Source organism: Ammospiza caudacuta, chromosome 2 (genome assembly GCF_027887145.1).
Source record: "Ammospiza caudacuta isolate bAmmCau1 chromosome 2, bAmmCau1.pri, whole genome shotgun sequence".
Lineage (NCBI taxonomy): Eukaryota > Metazoa > Chordata > Aves > Passeriformes > Passerellidae > Ammospiza > Ammospiza caudacuta.
Window position 1 is genome coordinate 61,632,746 of NC_080594.1, and position 21,127 is coordinate 61,653,872.

The window sequence follows — 21,127 nt, forward strand, 5'->3', positions numbered from 1 at the left end:
GGAAGCTGCTTTATTTCATTTTTAGTATTGTTTTTTGATAGGGGAATCACTTTAAGCATATAGGTAAGGATAAGGTAAGCATGTGAATGTACTGCTTCAAAAGAAAAGCTGGTATGTATAGGAGCTAAATGTGCATTCAGTGAAGAGGATGAGATTACTATTCTTGATGCAGACACAAACCACCCACTTTGGAGTCCTTCCACCTCAGTGATAAGTTGAATTTTAGTCACAGTCATGGAAGATAACAAATTTGTTGTGACTGGAAATTTTTACAGAAAAGTAGGTCCTCTGTCTACCTTCTAAATTCAAAATAAATTTACCTGGAATCAAAGCCAGCAAGCAGTTGCTTTAAGTTACGTAATTTCTGAATAATAGAAACTGTTTAAAGAACAACTTGTATGTCCTTAATTGCTTCCATTAGTGCAGCTTTATTGTCATGATCAAATTGTAAATAACAATAGAGAAAAGGAATTGAGAATCTATGTACTGTCTGTGCTTGTACTTTCTGAATACAAGTTTGCAGGGACCTAGAGATGCTCAAAAGCCATGTGGATACGCTCCTGGGCACCTGGCTCGAGATGTCCCTTGAGCAGGAGGGTTGGACAAGGGCACTTCCAGGGATGCCTTCCAACCTGAGCCTTTCTGTGATTCCATGGCAGATGAACTCAGAAGGTTGTGCTAAATGTGCCTTGTCTGTGTGCCACTGTCTCTTGGGAATTCAGAGTATGTTGTAATCATAGAAACACCATGAATTGCAAATATTGACAGCGCCATGAAAGCAACTTCATTCCTTCCTAATAACCGTTGGATGCTGTTTTAAGTTTGCTACTTTTTCTTGCTTTCCTAATGATGTGGGGTTTTCCAGACCATTTGTTATTCTGCCTGTTGTTTTTGTATTGGACGTGTTATTTTCCTACAGTGTCAACTGGATGAGCTTGGTAAAATAGAAAGGCTGTTAGAACAGGTGTTTTTAATAGCATGAGTGAAGTCTGCAGCTGTTAGGTATTAAATGATGATTGAAAATTAAAGAGGAGGAAGGAAGGATCTATTCTGTTCCTGCTGAGATTTTGCAGTGATGCTGGGAAAGTACAGTGGCTTTTCCCCACTACTGTTACTGTGCTTGTGCAGTAGAGAGATACCGAGGCTTTAAAATCTTACAAATGTTAAAAAGAGAAGGATTTTTTGGATGTAGACTATGACTACAAGTCTTGACATAATTGCAGTTTCTTGATGCACTGAGATCATGATGATGCAGTGCAGACTGGGCAGTGATTTCTTTTGCCTCACTTCTGGCTTCAGAATTGATACATGTTTTCCAAAGTTCAAATTTGGTAACCTTCAGAACCCGATGTTACCCTGCTCTTCGAATGCAATGAACAGAGTTGGATGGGATTTAGGAAGGGTTTTGTGTGCCTTACCTCTTGACATTTACTGAACAATGTCTGCTTCCTGGAAGTTTCTCAAAGCGTGAACTTGGGACATGTTTCAGAGAAGAATTTTTAGCTGTGGTGTGAGGCTTTTCTTGACCTTCAGAGAATTCTGAGTTGCTGGTTGCTTGATATGTAGAGCATTTGCCCATCCATATGGGATGCTAACATTGGAGTGATTTGATTTGGAATAGGTACTTGAACTCCACTCTCCCAGATAAGTGCTTTGCTGCTTTTTATTTATGCTCAAAAGCATTTCTTTCTTTTTAATGGAGAAGGAAGACAAATGTTTGAGTGCTTCACTTTGTCACAAAATTGGGTTCTTGTCTCTTGGCCAGCCTTGCTTTATAAATGTCATTCAGAGTACTTAACAGAGCTTAGAAAAGGCTTGCTGTGGGGAAAAGCCTAGGTAAACATCTCTTAAATAGAAATTAAAAAGTAATTTTATGATGTTTTCTGCCAATCAAGTTGCTCTTACTTACTGAAGAGAATGTAGCAGAGGTTCCTTTGTCTTTGCTTACTGAAAGACCATGGGAGCATTATGTCAGATAAACACAATATATTCTTGTATTAAGTGGGTACTGTTTCACTGCTTTGAGATTCAATTCACTTAGCTTAAGGCAAAAAGTAAAATTAAATGCATTGCTACTTACGTACTCTTGAGGCATATGTAATGCAAATATAATGCTTTAGCTTCAGGCTAAAACTTGTAGCAATCAAGTGGTAGAGCTCTCTGTCCATCTCAATCCTGTAAACCAAGTTTGCAGGTCTAGACATAATTCCAAGCATGTTTCTGAGCACCAGCAGATAATCTGTGTGTGTTCCTCCTTCAAGTTAAGGTTAATCAATAATGGCATGTCTTGTTGCCTTATAGGTTGAGGGAAGTGTGTGTGGGGGATGGAGGTGTTGGGTTTTTTGTTTGGAGGGGATTGGATTAAATCAGTAGGCAAAATTTCCTTAGAAAGCCGGGGGGGAAGGTACTTCATGAACAGAGTGTTTTGTTCTTGTCAAAACACACACACACAAAATGGTACCAGAAGCTGTAGATCACGAGAATGCTAGCAGTAGCTTGGGCGTTGAATAGAGGTTCTGAAAAACAAACCAGTGACAAAGGGAATTTCCTTTGGGACTGGAGAGGGTGAGTGGAATATGTAGCAGCACTGATAATGAGTTGGCTGGAGGAAGGGAACTGCCTGCAAGGACAGAGTGGATGATGTTTTAATTGCATTCAAATTACTTGAGGGTTTTTTCCCCAAGCTTTTTGGTCATCTGTACATAGTGCTGTCTGGAAGGCCAAGGCAGTGTCACCTCAGTGCTCTGAAGTGATGTGATGACCTCAGTGATTTGTGTACTGATGGAAATACTGGAAGAGGACAGCAAGATGTAACAGTGCCCATTTAATACCACAGATGGGATTGCTCTCTGCTCCTGCTCTTGGGGAAGATGCCTGCTGCAGCTTAAGGCTGCCTCTCTCATCTTTGATATATGTGCTTGTGGAAGACCAGTTTGTAGATGTGGATTTGTAAAAGGCCAGCTGAGCCTCTCAGAAGCAGATGATGGTGCTCCTGGTTCAGTCTCTCTTTTGCCCTTTCTGAGCAGAGATTCTCTCCACCCAGACATGTCAATCAGCAATCAGTTCGTTGCCAGCTGTAGTTTTATGCTTCACTACTTTTTTTTTTCCCCACTGCATGGAACAAGTGCTTAATCTGTTCTTCAGTGAAACTTTCTTGGAATTTTTTTGTGCTGCAATAGGGGTGAAGTGTTACATGGGAGGTAGAAGCCACATCACCCCATGGCTCCCAGCTGCTTTTTGCTTTTTCAATGTAGATACAAGTGGAGGGTGATTTCTGTATGAAAAAGGACAAAGGCCTCATTTGTTTTAAGTGGGGAGAAAGGAAACTGTAGATTTAGTAAAAAGATTCCTCCTGCCTTCTCATCACTGGCTTTCCATCTGTTTAACCATATGAGATTGCTCCCTGTTTTCCATCTCTTTTTCATGAGCCTGAATTTATCCCCTTTTTCTGCTCTAATATGCTCTGCCATTCTAATCCTCCTAGTAGAATCACATGGGTAATTAAGTTTTAAGGATAGTAGTGGAACTGCAGTGCTGTGACAAACATACACCCACCTGTGGTGGGAGACACTGTTGATGACAAACTCATTCCTCTTCTCTTTCCCTAAACTTTGGCCTAAGGAAGGCTTTCAGCTGTTTTCTGCTGGCCCAGGGTCAGGTTCAAGGAACACCCTGCTCCATATTTCCCCAAATGGTTATATGTTGTAACCTCTTGAATGTGCCAAGGTGTGACATTTGTAATGGCAGTGAGAAACTTACTACTTTACTGGTACTAAATAGTGTACAGTAGTGAAAGGATCACTGTGGATGGTTAGAGCTGGAGTCTCAGCCACAACCACAGGGAATACCACAACATCTTTTCACACTGATGGCTTTTTGGTTCTACTACTATCCCTGTGTTGTCTCAGAACTTTTCCTTCAAAATCAGATTTTGAAGGGAAGATGGCTTTTTCCAACCTTGCTGCAGCATGAGATCTTCACTTTTCTCTCTTTGAATCCAATATGAATGTAAATAGGAATTTGCTCACTAGAAGCTTGAGTTGGAGGAGACATTTTGTTTCCTACCTCTTGGAAATGGATAAATGTTATGGTCACTGTGGCTTTTGTGGCATGGTGTGCACAGACATGTTCTTGAGATGTACATGCCATATGTGACAGCTCTATATCCATGAGCAGGATGCTGTTTTTACTTCTTACATGCTTTGTGACTGCCTATAGAAAGCAAATGATTACAAGCTTTTGTTAAAAATTAATTCTGTTAAGTATGTGTAGACATGGAAATCACCTACCAGAAAGTTGGTTTTGTGTCTTCAGAAGGAGGCTGTTTTATTGGGGGACACAGAGAGAAGCAGATGACAGGTTGCCTCAAGATGCAAAAGAGAGCAACAGTCTAGTTCAGACATACACACAATCACATTTCTCTCTCTTTGCCTCCAGTGTTTCACTTGCTGATGCCCTTCTTTTCCTCCTCAGACAGTTCTTTAACAAGTATGTGAAAGAATTGTTACACCTTCTACACTGAAAAAGGCACAGAAAGCAACTGGGGTTTTTTTAATGTGTTTGTTTAATCTACAGTAAAAAAAAAAAAGGAAAACTGACTTTTCTAAGCATATGATAGATGTACTTCTAAAACAACATAATGATCAAGGTCATTTTCAGTTTAAAAAGCAGAAACTCAAATTTAACAGGCCTTGAAATCCCACTTTAAGAAGTTTCTAACTTAAATATTTCAAAGCAAGTCTGTCCTTCAGATTAAGGGAAGGTGAAGTTTATACTAAAAAGCTACAACAGAACAAAATACTGAATTCTACTCTCATCTTATTCTCATTTAACACTTTGCTTTTCAGTTATGCAGTTTAGCATTCCACATGAGGTTGTCTTTATTTTCTTTAAGCCACAATTATGTCAAATTAATTCCTCTTTTCTGTGTGTCACGCAGTGTTAATAACATTACTGGGCTTGCAACATCTCAAGAGCTGTTTAGTCACAAAAATGAATGCTCCAGAAAGCAGACTATAGGAAAAGCTGAACCATTTTGTAAATAAAGATCATGTAGATGGCTCCATAAACTTGAAGGTAGGGTTCATGATACATAGTATGGATAAAGGCAGTGTAATACCACTAATTTTGTTTTTCAAGGCTAGAAATACTAAATTGTTCCACCTTTGAGTGTTTCAGCTTAGTACCTTCCTTAGAGATTTAATGTGTAGTGGGATCAATCCCAATAATTGCAGAGTTTGCCTTAGCAAAAAGGGTGAGGTGAGAAAGGAGAGGGGAAAAAAAAAAAGGCTTTTCTTTTTTCCCCTTCCCTTCTGGTAAACAGTTTCTCTTGTGGGGAAGGGATGTGAGCTTCAGCAAAACTAAAGGAACTGTGTGAATGGCTGCTATCCATGTGAAATAAAGAGGGGTTGTAATCTTGTGTCAAAAGTGTCTAGTTCAAGGATTTATAAATAACAGTGGCTGTTGTACATTCTGAAGGGTCTTGAGACTCCTTGGTCTCTAACTGCATGTAAATACTTTTGCTGTAGTAGCTGGATAGCAGATACTTGTTAGACACTACAGTGGTATCATGGATACAGGATTCTTGATGCTGGGGCTTCTTTGATGTTGGGATGTGCAAAGGGTTTTGATTCTGTGGCCACTCACATCCCCTTCCACAGCCCCTTTTCCTGCTGTTTGTTTCCGATTTAGTACAATGTGCGCTTTCCCGTGTCCCCTGGAGCAGCTTTGTGGGAAAGGTATGCTGTAATTGGTTTATAACCATTCATAATGACCTGGCAACTCTGAATAGCAACAGGGAGCAACTTAAGTTGTGATTTATTTAAGTAAGCTACATGGATTAAAGGCACTCCCAAGTGTACAAGTTGAGCTAGTTGCTTAATTGGGTGTAAATTTTCACATATAGCTTGGAAAGAGAGGCGTTTGTTTTGAAAGGCTGAATTTAGATGTATGGGCAGGCTTCTGGGCTGCTAAACCAATTTTGAGCAAAGTTTAATGTTGTCTTTTTTTGGGAAGTCTCAGTTTTTTAATTCAGCAAGTGCTATTGTACCCTTGCCTCTTGTAAAGCTAATGAAATATTAACTTGAGCATTTAATTTGCAGCTGGAATATCTGACCTTGCTTTTGGTGCAGAAAAACAGGCTCTGATTTTGTAAGGCAGGATCGGTACCGCTGCTTTGGTTTTAGCCTTTTACCAGTTCATTGTATTCCTGCTCATTTTGTCAAGGCTCCATTGAGTTGGTTTTGTTTTGGTGGAGGGATTTGCTCACACGACGCCCATGATGCGCGCGACCCACCAGCTGCAGGGCATGATGAGGCGGCAGGCGCTGCGGCAGCCCTGGTAGTTGTAGGGCCACGGCTGGAAGCCCATGAGGGGCTCGCAGATCCGCTGGCACTGCGTGTAACCCCGCCGGCACTCGATGCAGCACACCCCCAGGTGATCCAGCATGGGGTCAAAGGCCATCCCTTCACCTTCCAGCTGCTGGAACGTGAAATGTTAAATGTCATCCCAGTGCTCTCATTCTCATGGAATGGCAGAATACATCTATGCTCCCCTTAACCCCACAAAGGGTAAAACCTGCAGCCTTGGGCTGTGGAAATTGACACAACTCCCACTAAGTGTCCCATGCATCTTGCTTTATTATTTTTTCTTTTGACTTGCTCTCTTTGACAGAAGCATAGAATTGGTGCGATCACCCTTGCAAAATGGAAAGAGCAACAGGCAGCTCTAACTTCGCTATTTTTCTTCTACTGTCCTTGCAAAAGCTCCAGCAACAGTAAGCTCCTCCCAAACTTTAAATATTAGTGACAGAAATGATTTCAAGATAGTTACCTGAATCATTAATGTAGGTGAGAATTCCTGAAATATATGATGTGGTTTTCATGATTAGTTTTAGATTCTGTATTTTAATGCTTTTTACAGCACTTTTAGGAAACTATTCCTCTGGAATAGGAAACTGGTCCTCTGCAGTTTTCTGAGGATTTGGCTCTTGTCTCTGAGTCTGGTTTCTTCCCTCCCACCCCACTACACTTAGGTGCATTGTTGACAGTGAGAATTGTGCCTGTTCTGTAGCTGACAGTAAGGAGTTATATGGAGCAAAACATGCACAAAATACCTAAAAGCCTTTACCCTTCAAAATTCCTTTCCTCATTTCTGGGGAAAGAAAGGTAACCTGATACTCTGCTTTTGGAAACTTGGGCCATTTTTTGCCCATTGGTGTTACTTCAAGAAAAGCAGCAGTAATGCACAAATGCTGAAGTACCAGTCAGCTTTTTACCTAAGCATTTGTCATTCATTTTTTGAAAGTAGCAACACAACAAAAAAAGTGACACAGAAAGGTGCCACCCCTTGTCTGGGCTTGCACAGGACACTAGTGACAGCTGGGTGTTTTTAGGGACCTCCGCAATTCCTTCCCAGTCCTGAGAGCAGGGAAGATGTTTTCTTGGTTAGGATTCATCATCCTTGAATTCAGATACCTGCACCATGAACATCACCTGAGCTCATTGTCCAGGCTCCACTTATAGTGAGTAAAGAGAAATAGCTCTAGGGAGGGTTCGTTTCATCCTTCAGGAAAGGCCTGGAGCATAATGAATGGTGCTTGTCAGTCCAGTGGCTGGCTCCAAGAAAGCCTGGTGATAGGCGTGGGTGCAGGAGCTGTTGGTGAGGGCAAACCCCACCCTGCAGGCTGAGGGAAGCCTGATGGCTGCCTCTGTCTGGCCCTTCTCCATTCGGCCCAGCCGCCCCTGGCTGGAAGAGCAGACCTGTGGCACTTGTGCCTCCAGAGGCAGGGCAGCTCAGACCTCATGGAGATGGTCACCTTAGTGGCTGTGAGGAGAAGCTACATTCCAGTGCCACTGCTGTTTTACTGACCTCGTGAGAGAGTCGATTTAGATCCACTTTATTTGGAGTGATTAATTTAAGTTTAATTAAGGGATGTCAACTCGGCAGAATGCTGTCACAGTATAATGATCTCCTGCTGTTGCATAAATGTCAAGTCAAAGCTGGGACTTACTTCCAAAGCAGAGGCATTTATCTTGTGACAGTGTTGTATTAAAATGACTTACTCCTGCTGCACCCAATGGTGGGTGTAAATTGTCTGGCTCTGGTGCAGCAGACTGGAAGGTGCCTCCTGCACAGCCAGTGTTCCTGCAGTGTGGCAGAGGTGTTGGGACACAGCAGGGTGGCTCCTCTGCTCTTTCTGGGGGCTGCTGCTTCTTGAAGGGTGAGAACAAGTTCTACAACAGTCATCCTCCACCCACTGCTGCTGTCTCAAAACAGATTCTTCTCTGTCAGGTTATTGCCAGTCTAGGATTGCTTACCCTCACAGAGGAGAGGCTGAGCAAGAAATTTATTTGGCTCAACCTTTATCTCTTTGCACTCAGACACTTCTGCTGTGTTCCCCTGTAGCAGTCATGTCTGGTACTAATTTCTGTTTGAGAGCAAAGCATGTTTCTAGCTACTGGACTCTCTTCACATAGTAAATGATGGGTCTCAGCTGTCTGATCAAGACCAGCTTTGGTTTGTTTTGAGAAGGTGCTACCCTTGTCACATCTCCAGTGCTGTTTCCATATGGATCTGGAAACCTCAGAAAGAAACTTGGCATCAACTTGCCTTTACCTTGTGATCTCAAGCACTTGTGCTTGTTTCAGACTTGTTTCAGAAATCTAAAACTGGGAGAAGAGGATAGAGCGAAGACATTTTTGAGCTTCTTAGGTGTTTTACCAGTCTGTTATTTCCTAGAAAAGCTGAACAAGCAAAGACTGTGCAGATAAAAAAAAATGACAAGCCCCACATTACCAGTGTTACCTGTCCAACACAGTCCTGAGCTTTGAAAGAAGATTACAGTGTAAATACTCACATTGTATGGGTTGTCTGGATTAAATGTTTGATCAGTTTCTTGTCCCATTGCCCTGGTTTCATTAGCCTGGTGGCCAAGCTCTTGAGTCAGCTGCACGGTGCGTGACCTGGGGTTTACTTCTTCAGAAGCAGCTTCCAAGTCTTCCTCATCAAAGTTTGGTTCTGGCTGGCGCTTGTTTCTCTTCATTTGTCTCCTCTGGTTATCTGAAGGAATATTTACCAAGGGACAATCTTACCTTGAGTGTGTCATTGTAGTTACCTAATATTTCAGTGATTTCTTTAAATATTAAAAAGGAGAGGATGGAGGGCAGAGAGAAAGCCAAAACTGTGCCTTGGCTAACTTGACATGCATTGCCATGGGAGCTGCTTGCCTTCCTCCATTTTGTCTGCAGCCAATGCCAGTCTAAAGCAGTGTGATTGCCTTTCCCCCCCTCCCTCTTCTCTCCTTGAGGCAAAATTTGAGGAGATTTGTTGGGGCTTTTCTGACCCAGCCTGTAGTCACTAACCCAGCAGCAATTCCCAGCACTAGCAAGACCAGCTGTTCACATCTCACTTATTTTAAAAAATGCTTTTATGGTGGAATGGTGCCCTGCTCTCAAGGATATCTGGTTCTGGGCAGCTTTGATACTGTTCTTTTGTTGCCCAGTGGGATATGCAAGGGAAGTGGAAAATATTGGTAGCTTGGTGCTTAGTCCACAGGTGCTCTAAACTGTGGTAATTTTTTTTTTTCACACGTTGTCCCACCCAAGTGTTCTGATATTAACTGGACCAAGGAGGAATACATATTTTTGAGCCTTCTCTCCTCTGAAGCCTGGAAGTTACCTGGAGGAGTTGCCATCTTCCTGGTGACTCCTGAACACCTTTGCTAAGCTTGCCTATGGGCCCCAAGTTGAGAGCTGGGACTGCCCCAGGGTCTCAGAAACCACCCACCAGCTGGCTGGCTTAAAGCATCTTGCTTCCACTCCACTGAATTCCTCTGGGGAAGCAGGGTAGAAAACAGGACAGGCTATGGTCCCAAACTCCTGGCCAGTGTTCCTGGTACCTGGTGTCAGCTGCCTACACATTGAGGGGGCTAGTTTAAGCTCTTGTCTTGTTCTTCTCTAGAAGTAGACTAACCTCTCTGGAAATGTTTCATTTCCTAGCAAGTCACCCACTTGGGTTATGCAAATTGTCTGAGTAAATACAAGGAGGGAAAATATCTAGGGGATAAACTCCAAACCCACAATCTTGGCTCAAGCCCAGGAAGGCGTGGGCAAGGGAGGAAAGGAGTCTGGTTTCCCAGATGTGCTAGTTTCAGTAGCAAACCTGATGAAGGGAAGGCATTTAGATGAAGGGAGGGATAACATACTTTTCAAATAAAAGAAATGTTACCTTTGGGATATGTTGGTTGCAGCCAGAAAATTGGAAGATCCCTGCAAAGCTCTAGAATTTTGGGGCTTAGGAAGCTGTTATGCTTGATAGGCTCATCTGCAGCCACCCAGATAAGGGAGTTTTTGTCAAATCTCACAGGCATGATTTCATCTTCCTGCAAATAGAAGAGCATAAATCCTTTGCTGCTCAGTGAGCAGTCATGTGCCTGCTCTCTGCTAATTCTTGAGCACCAAACTGTATAATTATCCGCTGCAGCTAATGCTGAGCATCCTTCTATGTCATCAATGTGAGGGAATCGTGCTGAGCCAAAGCCTGGGGAAAGGCTGCCTCCACTGAAATGAGGGGCAAAGCTCTGTCAGCTTTGCTGGGGCTGTGATTTCACCCATCTCACTCCTGGAAGGCTTCTGCCCCATGCATGAGGGCCGGGTGACAGAGTTCTTTCAGCCCAAAGCACCAGAATTTCAGGTGATAGAAACCAAAGTTCTGCCACCTTCAGCAAAGCAGCAATGGAATACCAGCAAAATCCAAGTCCTTCATCTTTTTTTGTGCCCTGTTCTCATTTGACATACTCCCAATATATAACTCTATTTACAATGTATGTATGGGGGCGTGAGGGGAGGAACTTGTTCAAAAGTTTTAGAGAAGATTATAGCTTGAGAACTGCTCCAGCTTCCAGTTTTAAGTCGATGTGATCAGTCTGATTAAAGGTCTTGTTTGGTAAAAGCAATTCAATTGACCAAAAGCTTGAAGTGCAAGTTAAAGGAGCCTGCCTTTTTGAAGTGTACCCTGCAGGTTTTTGGTTCATATCTTCAAAGTAATGTAGGAAAATGCCAGTGATTGATTCTTTAAAGTTGTTAGTTCAAAGTATTATTTTACATAAAATGTGTAAGTATTTTATAGCAACGGTGAAATATTAAAAGAAAACTAACTTTTGAATCATGAAAACCAGCATGATTTCAAAGTTAAAATTCTAAATTGCTTTCATAAAAGTCATCAAGACTTGTTATATAACTGACTAGATCAATTTATTCCCTTGAGTTGTTGTTTCTTTAGTGTTTATTGATTTATTTTGTAGGTCTCAAGTCATTTAAGTTTGCTATCCAATCTGTCTACTGCTCTTTATTTATATTCTCCCATTTAAGCTTTTATCAACATCAGAAATATCTGACTCTAATTTTCAGAAATAAAAATATCCTTTGTTTCTGTTTGAAACGATCCTGACTTGTGAGCAGCCAGAACGTGGGTATCTATAAAACTCATTTACTCAACAATTTTTGTAGGTAGTGTTGCTATGATGCCCATTGCAGGAAAACAACATATGCATACTTTTTCCTAAATACTTCCATATCAGAGAGATGACTTGGCCCAGAAAAATAAATGCTACTTTGCCATTCCTGTAGTACATCTGGCCTGGAAAATTGAGTGAGGGGGAAAAGTTAATGTCTTAGGGGTAGCTCTGAGCTGCTTGGTGCATGTGATTCATTGCAACAGTCACATAGGTGATGCATCTTGGAAGAAGATGCACAAAAAACAGGGCAAGGAAATAGTTTTACTGTCAGCAGGTAGAATTAGAAATAAGTTTTTGATGATTTAGGATAATGTCTTCAAGTCTGTGACTTTGTTTTTACAAAAAGATGAAAAATTCAATCTTTGACTTCAAGCAATAGTGCTAATTAAGTCAAGGCCAGCTGCCTTTAAAATAAGGCAAGGCAGGAAAGATGGAACTCTCTTGAATTTGTGCAAGTTCTCTTTCCCATCATGGGGAAAATCCTGACAGCTTCAGGAGGCTTTGTAACATTTGTCAGCCTTTCTGACTCTATTAGGAAAGATCTTTTCCCCCCTAATTTTAAAGCAGACGTTCAGCAGTCACAGCACCACTGCAGGAGGTGTAGCCTTAACAGCGCCTCTGTCCCCGCTAATTTTATCTTGCTTTTATTCTCCCAGGAGCAGAGCAAACCCAGGGAAAGGGGCTGTGGATCCCCTGTGCACTCCTGCCAGTGACTGAGCATCCAGCTGCCTCCAGGCTCAGCTGGACTCAAGTCACTGGAACCACTCCTGTGTGAGCAATTACTTTGGGGGTCTGAGCTCTGGGAAACTCAGGCTTTGAGCACATAAAGCAGTTGGCTTTTTGGGCAAATGTGAGGAGATTTGGTGGTATCTGGGTGAGAGCTGCAGCTTCTGCGCTGGTTGTGATGCAAATTCTATGAAATTTAATTAACATGTAAAATTAAGTTTTATGCTAAGAAGGCAAAGTCATATATTTTAAAATAAATTATTTCTTCTGAGTTATTTTAATTTCTGCCATGTTTCTACAATTCCCTTTTACTGATTAGAGTAATGGAGTTCAGGATTCTGCTCAAGAGCATTGATAGAAATCTCCTGAGATCTACCACAGTCCTCCTTTGCATTGACTACAGCAGCTGCTTCTTCCAGGCCCTCCCTTCCAGCCTTGTGCACAGCCTGGTCGCAGGCAGGTGCTCTTGTCATGGAGATCTCCTGTGGATCTGGCAGAAATCAGTCTGTGGCTTCCCCACTCACTAATCTGCAGCCTCTCATGATGACCCTGGACACAGTGACATGTCTTGACACCAACCTTGTTTTTCTTACCTTTCAGGGACTTCTTGCAACCAGTCATTGAATCCCAGCTATCCCACCCTGTCCCTACCATGAGCCAGAGTGGCTTCCAAATGCCATTTTTATTTGTATTTCAGTACCTCCTTTAGGCTCTCTCTGTACAAAGATTAGTTAAAAAAACCAACAAACTACCCCTTACCAGCTCAGATGAGAGGCTCGCTTTAGCCATAGCATCAACTTCAGGGATGTGAGCTTTTGGCTGAGCTTTGATGTAACACTTTTCTCCTTCAGCAAAACGGATCCCAGTTATGCCCTGCAAAAGCAGAAGGCAGGGGGTTGTGCACAGCCCTCCAGCTCCTCACCACCCCCAAGAAAGTGCCTCAGCTCTGCTAAAATTGCTGCTGAATTTTCAGTCTGAAGGTTAACCTTATTTAAAACCAGAAGCAATAAAACACTCTTCCATTCATCATTTTAGCTTCACAATTTTGGTCAAATTGGTCTAGAAGTTTTTGCTTGATTCCTGAAAGTGGGGGGGTGTTTTATGTAAGTGCTTCCATGCAGGCTGTAGGCTACCTGGAGTAGCTCTGTTAAGGAATTAGTTGACATGATTTGAACTGTAACTTAGCACCTAACGTAGGCAGGCTTGAAATTGTGCTAGCTGGTGGCATGGTACCCTTGTGACACAGTTTTACAAAAATGTGGGGGCAGTTTGGTTCAGTCTGTACAAATAAGTGACTGTGACGGCAAAGGGAAGTTTGTGACGGGCAGTTTGGTGCAGAAATCTGTGTGTGGGACTTTGTCTGACCTACTAGGGTGAAATGCAGTTGCATAAACCACAGATGTCTAGTCTTGACCAAGAGAAGGAGCAAGTTTCTTGCAAGTCCTGGGATGTACCTTCCAGTCTGTGCCAGAACCTTGGGCATCCACATCTTGCCGTTGTCTGTAGTGTCTACGTTTCTACTGTAGGCTTTGGGTATCCATAAAAGAGCTCTCTTCTACATTATAAATTTAGATACCTCGTTGTAAATGGCAAAATTGTTGTGTTTTTCATGTGATTGCACAAGTCAACCACCTAAATATAATTACCTAGTGTCCTTTGAGTTGTGCTGGTTTTCTGCCTGGCCTCTAGCTGCCAGGAGAGAGAGGTGTGGGTGTCAGCATGACCCCTCTCATCTGCCTTGAAGGGGTATCATGGATGCCTTCGTGTGCGGTGTTGGGTGCCACAGTGGCAGACATTAAACTGTTAGGGGGTGTCCAAAGGAGGGGGACATGGTGAAGGGCCTTGAGGGGAAACTGTGTCAGGAGCAGCTGAGGTCTGTTCAGCCTGGAAGAGACTGAGGAGAGCCCTCCTTTTGCAGTTACAGCTTCTTTGTGAGGGGAAGAGGAGGGGCAGGCACTGATCTCTGCTCTGTGGTGACAGTGACAGGACCCAAGGGAATGGCCTGAGGTTGTGTCCGGGGATGTTCAGGTCAGATATCAGGAAAAGGTTCTTCAGCCAGAGGGTGGTTGAGCACTGGAACAGGCTCCCTAGGGAAGTGGTCACAGCACCAGCCTGGCAGAGACCAAGAAGTATTTGGACAGTGCTCTCAGGCACATGGTGTGACACTTGGGAATGATGTTGTGCCAGGAGTTGGACCTGATGATCCTTATGGGTCCCTTCCAACTCAGCAGATTGTCGTGTAGTGCAGCATGAGATGGATGGTACTGGGGCACCTGAGCCATGTCCTGTGTGTCTGCAGGTCCTGTGTAGCTACAGGACACAGCCCCGTCACAACAAAATGACTACAAAAAGCAGTGAGAGAGGAGATGGCTGCTCAAGGATGGATGCATTAGGATATAAGGCTTTGTGGTGTACCAGGTGTTCTAGGAATACCCTATATTGCCAAATCCAAGCCTTCTCTGATCATGCAGTCATTCCAGCAGTGCCAGTCAATCCTAAACTGTTAACGTAAATACCAGTCTGTTGGAAGCACATCTCTTCAGTTGCTTTCTCCTTTGTGTGCCTTCTTGGCTGATAACCCAAGTGGCATCATCCCTTTGCTGAGGTTGTCCCTGGCCTCTGTAATGACAAGCAGGCACCGTCCCTGGGAGGTCCCTTGAGCCGGTTGGTGTTGGGAGCTGATTTGTGTTGTGACATAACCTGGCTGTGACAGGCCGTTATCTCACAGGCAGCAGCACATGTGGAGCAAACATGAATTCAGCATCTCTCCAGTGGACTGTGCTTCTGTGCAGATGTGAAATGGCAAAGGCAAATGCGAAGAGCTCGCTGTGGATGCTCTTACTCAGCTGCTGATAATGTTGCTATGGTGATGCTAATGAGAGTTGCATAAAGGCAGAACCACAGCTGTTGGGAAAGTTGGGGGTCCACCATCTCCTGGCATGGATTCATTTGTTCTTGCTCAAAAGCCAAGGAGCTGGATTTCCTCGCTTTTCTAGATCCAGCAAGGGAAAGGTGGCTGCTCCAGAAGCAGAGAGGCTTCCTAGCAGCAGCGCCTTTGTTTTAGGTGCTGCTTGGACTTGCAGAGGGCTTAACTCTGAAGCTGTTTTGCACCTGAGAACATTTAACTGCAGGCTCTGGGCCCTGTGATGGGTTTGTGCAGCATCACACAGATGTGCCTTAGTAGCTCAGGGCAGCTCAGAGACCTGCTCTGTCTGAGCTGCTGAGCTCTGCTGAGGTTTGGCATCTGTCAGTCCAGGCCCTGCTGAGTAGCCACAAGTTACTGGGGTGCCCAATTGTGTTGCTGTCAGCCCGAGGGTCCCACACCTGGCATTGGTGCACAGATGCATAAACTGTGCCAAATGCCTCCATCCTCTGCCATGGGGATGAAACCAGGCCAAGCCATGGAGAGCAGCTCCCATCCTTGACCTCAGGGCAAAGGAAGCTCCCCAAGTCAAGCACTGCAGAGTGGTCTCTCCTCGGTATCTCCTTGGCCTACTGTATTGACCCTCTGCTCCTCAGACAGGGATGTCTGGGGGAGGTGTTTCTGCCAGTTCAAACCACATGAAATCATGAGAGAGTTGTGTCACAGCCTGACAGAATGTTTTCCTAGTTAGACCCCAAGGTCTCGTGTCACATTTCTGCTCAGCGGTTTGAAAATGCAAAGTATTTACATGGAGTCAAACCCGATGCAGTCTAATCCACACCACTTCCTGGACTGGTACCTGGCATGGCTGATCTCCAAAAAGCACTTTGATTTTTGTTTTGGAGGAAACTGCCTGTCTCCCTGGGAATGCAAGCCAGGACAGCAAAAATGTTTGTGTGGATGGTTGGAGGCTGGAACCTGAGACTAAGTGGGGCAGAGAAGTCAGGGCAGAACAAGGTGTCCTTAAGAGTCCAGCGCTGGAGTGTGTTACATGAAGGACAAGAGTGGCACTACTTACGATCTGAAAATCATGGACTTCAACTGCCTCTTCACTCCCACTTCCTGTTTTGAATGTCTCTAAGTTGTTTCCAGCATCTATTTCCATTGATCCATCTTGTACTTTTCCATTAATGCTCATAGTATAGTGAACGTTGTACACCTGGAATCAATAAAAGAGCGGTAGCACATGCCAGTAATTACTTACTGCCTTCCTCCTACACCAGGCAATGGTCAATCTGACTCTCATATCCCTATTTAGCTCCTAAATTTTGCTGCTGCAGGCATTTGATAACCCTCCAGCAACCAAGAGTGCACTACTTCAGCACTGGGGTCAACTGGCAGTGGGGCAGCCAGCCCTGAGAGGTTGTTCAGTCTCCATCCTTGGAAGTTTTCACAGCCTGACTGGATGAAGCCCTGAGCAACCATCTCTGACCCCACAGCTGTCCCTGCTCTGAGCATCAAGTAGGACTAGAGATCTGAGATCTGCCTTCCAGGGAGTGCTTATAGTTTTACTTCAAAAACAATGTGGGGTGAGTCCACATCCATGTTCACTCTGGCCTAAAAACCCTCTTCTAGGATATTTAGGAATTTCTTGTTATGCTGGCATGATTCCCAAAGGACAGCAGGCGTGAATGTCCTGCTCTGAAGGAAGCCAAGCCCTGTTTATCTCTTAGGACGTTCTGCTGAGGTACAGGAAAACAGGTTCCTCTTGAATACAAACACACTTCCCAGCTTGTAATGGATGTGAACTTTGTTTAAATTGGATGTGAAGTTGTATAGGCTGGTATTTTCCTTGTCAGCGTATTTGCCCTTATCCTATTTTCAATGAGGAGAGCTACGGAGTGGTTTGTATTTGCTGGAGGACCACAATCTGTAGAGGGGTTTTGTGATTCTCCTGTGCAGCTCTGCTAAAAGTGCTGCACAAGCAGTTTATTTTGGGTCTTAAAAAAGCCCTTACAGCATTTTAATGAAAAATTTACACCGACAGCTAGAGACAAATTTCTTCTTCTCTCACCTTCGCTCAGGGAAGTCTAAGGTGTTAAAGATTTATGGTTCCTCAGTTATACACAGCCACTCCCATATTTCTGCTTTCTAGGACTCCTGTTGAGAGTGGTCCATAAAACCAGACCAGTGTTAAGTGGTCTCCCCCTGACAGGGGCTGAGCTGGAGTTGAGACTTTGATACCCCTGTCATTTAGGGAAGAATTTAAAGATATAAAATAAAACCAAGAATTTAAAAATTGTGTTAGTTTTTTTAAATCAATTACCCTGGATATAATTTTTGCAGTTGCTTCCTAAACATTTGCAATTCAAGCGCAGCTTTCTGAGTTTGAAGGCAGCTTGGAAAAATAACTCTCAGCTTTCTCAGTGTCTTCGCCTAGAGAGCAGCTTTGAAGCTTAATGGAAACTGTGAATGTGACATATTTTGTATGGCTGAATTTAGATGACAGGAGCATTAAAAAAGGGAAGCATTGTCTTGTACTGCACAAATGCACCTACCTGCTCACAGCTGAAAGCACTGTCCCCTGCCTATGCCACCATTTGCATCCCTCTCCCTTTTCAAAAGCCCAGAGAAACACACAGTTCTTGCAGCACGTCTTAGAGGTCAGCAATGTGTCCTGTCTTTTTGTGGAAAACCTTGTACTTTTCTTTCTGATTATCTGAATTATCCCTGTGTGTAGGGGTGTATCTCACAGGGCCACCTTTGCTCTGGCTGCTGGAATTTCACAAGGCTCTCCTTGATGAGGGCTGGCGTGTGGCCAGAAGCAGTACAAAATTTCTTCCAAAGTAAATTCAAAGGTACTAATTTAATTTATGGAGAATGGTACAGTCATGTGTGTACCATCATGTTTCAAATATGTTTTAAACACAGATTCTGTGTAAGCAGAAAGAAAAGTTAATCTGTAAACATGTTATAATGCTCTGAAGTTTGAATCTTTAACTGATCACCAGCTTCTCAGTTTCATTCTTTGCTTAAAGTGTTTCTCATGTACCCCAGAAACTGTAAATAATAAAACTTAACTTTAAAAATTGCTCCACAGCTGCAAACCTAAGTGTACACACAGTTATACAAAGCACCAGAACTAACAGTGCCTGTTAATGGGTTAATTATGGTATTATGTACTTGAGGGTCCTTGTAGAACCTGGACTGAGAATGCAGATGCTATGAAAAAAGAATTTACACATTTCAATGTTTTTTTGTCCTGAGAGCTGGAGTTTGCCCAGGATGTGAATCCCCAGGGACTTGTTGGGGTTTGAGTTCACTGAGGAGTTTGTGAGCAGAAATCAATGTGCAGTCTGTGCTCTCAAAGATGTGTTTCGTGTTTGCTAATAAATGTGCTTCCAGGAAGCTCCATCCACACAGCCACCAAAGACAGCGATTATGGGTTTGGGTTTTTAGGTGTTTGGGGGTTTTTGAAAGGAAAAGCCCTACAGGTCTGCTTAAAGACCTCTTTATAGACCTCCTCGCAAGGAGCGCTTCCAGCCCGGGCCTCCCGTAGGTGCGGGAGCTGCCCGCCCACCCGGCCCGGCTGCGGACGAGCCCGGGGACCGGCGCGGCGCGCTCACCTGCCGCTCCGTGCCTTTCCAGAAGTAGAAGGCGCCGATGGCCCCGGCCAGCAGCAGGAGGGCCCCGGCGATCAGCACCGCGGCCCCGGCCTTCAGCAGCCGCCCCGGCGCGGGGGGCGCGGCCGCCGCGTACGCCTGCGGAGAGCGCGGGTGGAGCAGGGACCCGGCAGGGACCCCGCCCCGGGACCCCGCCCCGGGACCCCCGGCCGGACCCGACCCGACCCGACCCGACCCCTTTTGTCCCCATCCGGCCCGCTACATCGCGACCTGTCCCGACCCCACCCGTTCCCCACCGTCCCAAACCAACCCGTCCCGTCCCGTCCCGTCCCGACTCGCTGGCTCCCGTTCCATCCCAACCCATGCCCACAGGCTTTGTCCCGATGCCACCCTGTCCCGCCAGCCGGCAGCACTCACGGGCGGCAGGCACAGCTCCACATCGTCGGGCCCCACTCGGGCGATCGGCACCTTCTCGGAGCCCTCTGCCATGGCTGCCGCGGGAGGGAGACCTGCCCGGGCTCGGCCCCGGCCTAGGCCCCGGCCCCGGGCCTGCACCGCCCCGGCCCGCCCCGCTGCCGGCCCCGGCCCCGGCCCGCGGGGAGGGCAGCACCGCCCAGCCCCGGGCACAATGAGCCCCTTGAGCTGCCCGGCAGCCGGGGGAGCTCCCTGAGACTCTGTCCTCCTGCCCCATCGCCGCCCCCTCCTAGCGACCCCTGGGTGTCGTCTCCAGCGTCCCCCCTTCCCGAGGGGGCCGGGGGTGTAGGGGACACGCACCCCGCACGCCGTGGCGGGGAAGAGGGATGCCCCGTCAGACAGACGGCCGTCGTAAAAAAAACACCAGCTTTCAAAATAGAACAATGTGTTGACTGATTTTTTACACTTGCCACAGGAATTTACAGGCGCTGGAGCTGACAAACTGCTGGTCGGTGACTGCTCCACAAAACACCTCGCTGACTGGCACAAGCCAACAGCCTCCGGCTGAGCCCCGTGTCCAGGCTGGGCACAACCACTCTAATATTGTACATGGCAAGCTTTTAAAGGCTACAGCTGGCTATGTGTGTCTATCCACGTGTCTGTCCATGTCTGTGTTTCCTTCACACCCCTTATGGATGTCCTGCCTGTACATACATACACATGCCCGTGTGTGCACGCTTTGATGCTGGAAAATAAACTGTGCTGGACTCCTTTGGGGCTGATGGAGTCAAACACAAAGCACAGCATCCTCTGTAAGGCTGGAAACCGAGACACAGACACCAGCTGCAAAAGGAGTGTGATGGGGGGTGGGTCTGAGTTGTGCCCCATCCCGCCATGCCCTTCTTGCTCGTTGTGCCAGCTTCAGCTACCCAGGCAGGCAGCAGTGGGGAGGGTTCATCTGGGGAAACCCTGCTGCACGGGGCCCCTTCTCACTCCAGAGCAGAGCCCACACCAACCAGCTCTGCTGCAGCAATGTTCTTTTTTTAAGTATGTGTCTCTATTAATATTTCTCTTCCCCTTTCTTCTCCATTTTGCTCATCTGGCAGGTTGTTCAGTTGTTACACACTACTGACATGTTCCCCCTGCCATCTTAGAATTTCTGGGATCTTGATAGTGGAAGCCAGCTGATGACCTTGTCCCACCATGGCTCATCCCACAAAAGGAAAGTCTGGCCCCCACTGTTGATTGCCTACACCTGACTCTCCTCTGTGCCCCACTCCATAACAGCAAAAATCTTTGTTTTTTTCATGTCTGAATCCCCTTAACTGAGTTAACCAGTAGTTAAAAACCCTGCATCAGGCACTACGAAAGCAGAGAAAGCTCAGGCTCTCCTGACCACCTTGTGTTTGCTGAATCCCAGCAAACTGTGTTGACTGAATCCCAGAGACATACAATTCCCATTTTCCTCCCCTTCAACCTAAATTCATCCTTTCCGTCGATTACTGTCGTTAACGATCAGACCTTCAACCAAAATTTAACAGGCATAGTTGCTGCTGAAAATAAACACAATCACAGCTCATTAAATCAAAAGCAAAACCCACTGTGCAACTTCCTAAACTAGGACATATTCCAACCCGCTCTTGAATGACATACTGTGGTAGTTCAGGCTAATAATAAGATTATGATCCTCTTCATTAGCAAGTATTTTGTTACACCAAAAATCTCGTGAATGGATATGTCTATCTTGGCAAAATGTGAGAATCCCAGCCTTTGATCTCAAACCTTCATTTAGCATCTCTGCTTTAAAAAGACAGATTTATTTTAAGGTCCCTGTGCTTGTCTCCCATGGGAAAATGTGCCAGGGAAGGAGTGCTTGCCCAGGAAGAGCTGCTGCTCACTGGGGTTCAGCTTGTTTGAGCTGCTTCCCTGGGACTAAGGAGAGAAGCTGCTGTCCCTCTCATCCTGGCATGAATCTGAGTGCCCAGT

The 21,127-nt window shown here is 45.1% G+C and overlaps 1 protein-coding gene across 3 annotated transcripts; it reads right to left on the bottom strand.

The window, feature by feature from the left end:
- Positions 1–4,555: 4,555 nt before the first annotated feature.
- CNMD (chondromodulin) lies at positions 4,556–19,255 on the bottom strand. Of its 3 annotated transcripts, none has more exons than XM_058825253.1 (7): positions 19,145–19,255; positions 18,731–18,865; positions 16,183–16,323; positions 13,001–13,114; positions 10,228–10,381; positions 8,858–9,060; positions 4,556–6,477 (listed from the first exon to the last, which is right to left on the bottom strand). In XM_058825253.1, exons 1-7 carry the CDS (start codon positions 19,214–19,216, stop codon positions 6,265–6,267), a joined length of 1,032 nt encoding a protein of 343 aa, XP_058681236.1. In that variant the 5' UTR covers positions 19,217–19,255; the 3' UTR covers positions 4,556–6,264. The 3 variants fall into 3 exon arrangements, with proteins under 3 accessions (XP_058681236.1, XP_058681235.1, XP_058681237.1); XM_058825252.1 differs by having other exon boundaries at positions 4,556–6,480; XM_058825254.1 differs by lacking the exon at positions 18,731–18,865 and having other exon boundaries at positions 4,556–6,480; positions 19,145–19,249.
- Between the last annotated feature and the right edge of the window lie 1,872 nt (positions 19,256–21,127).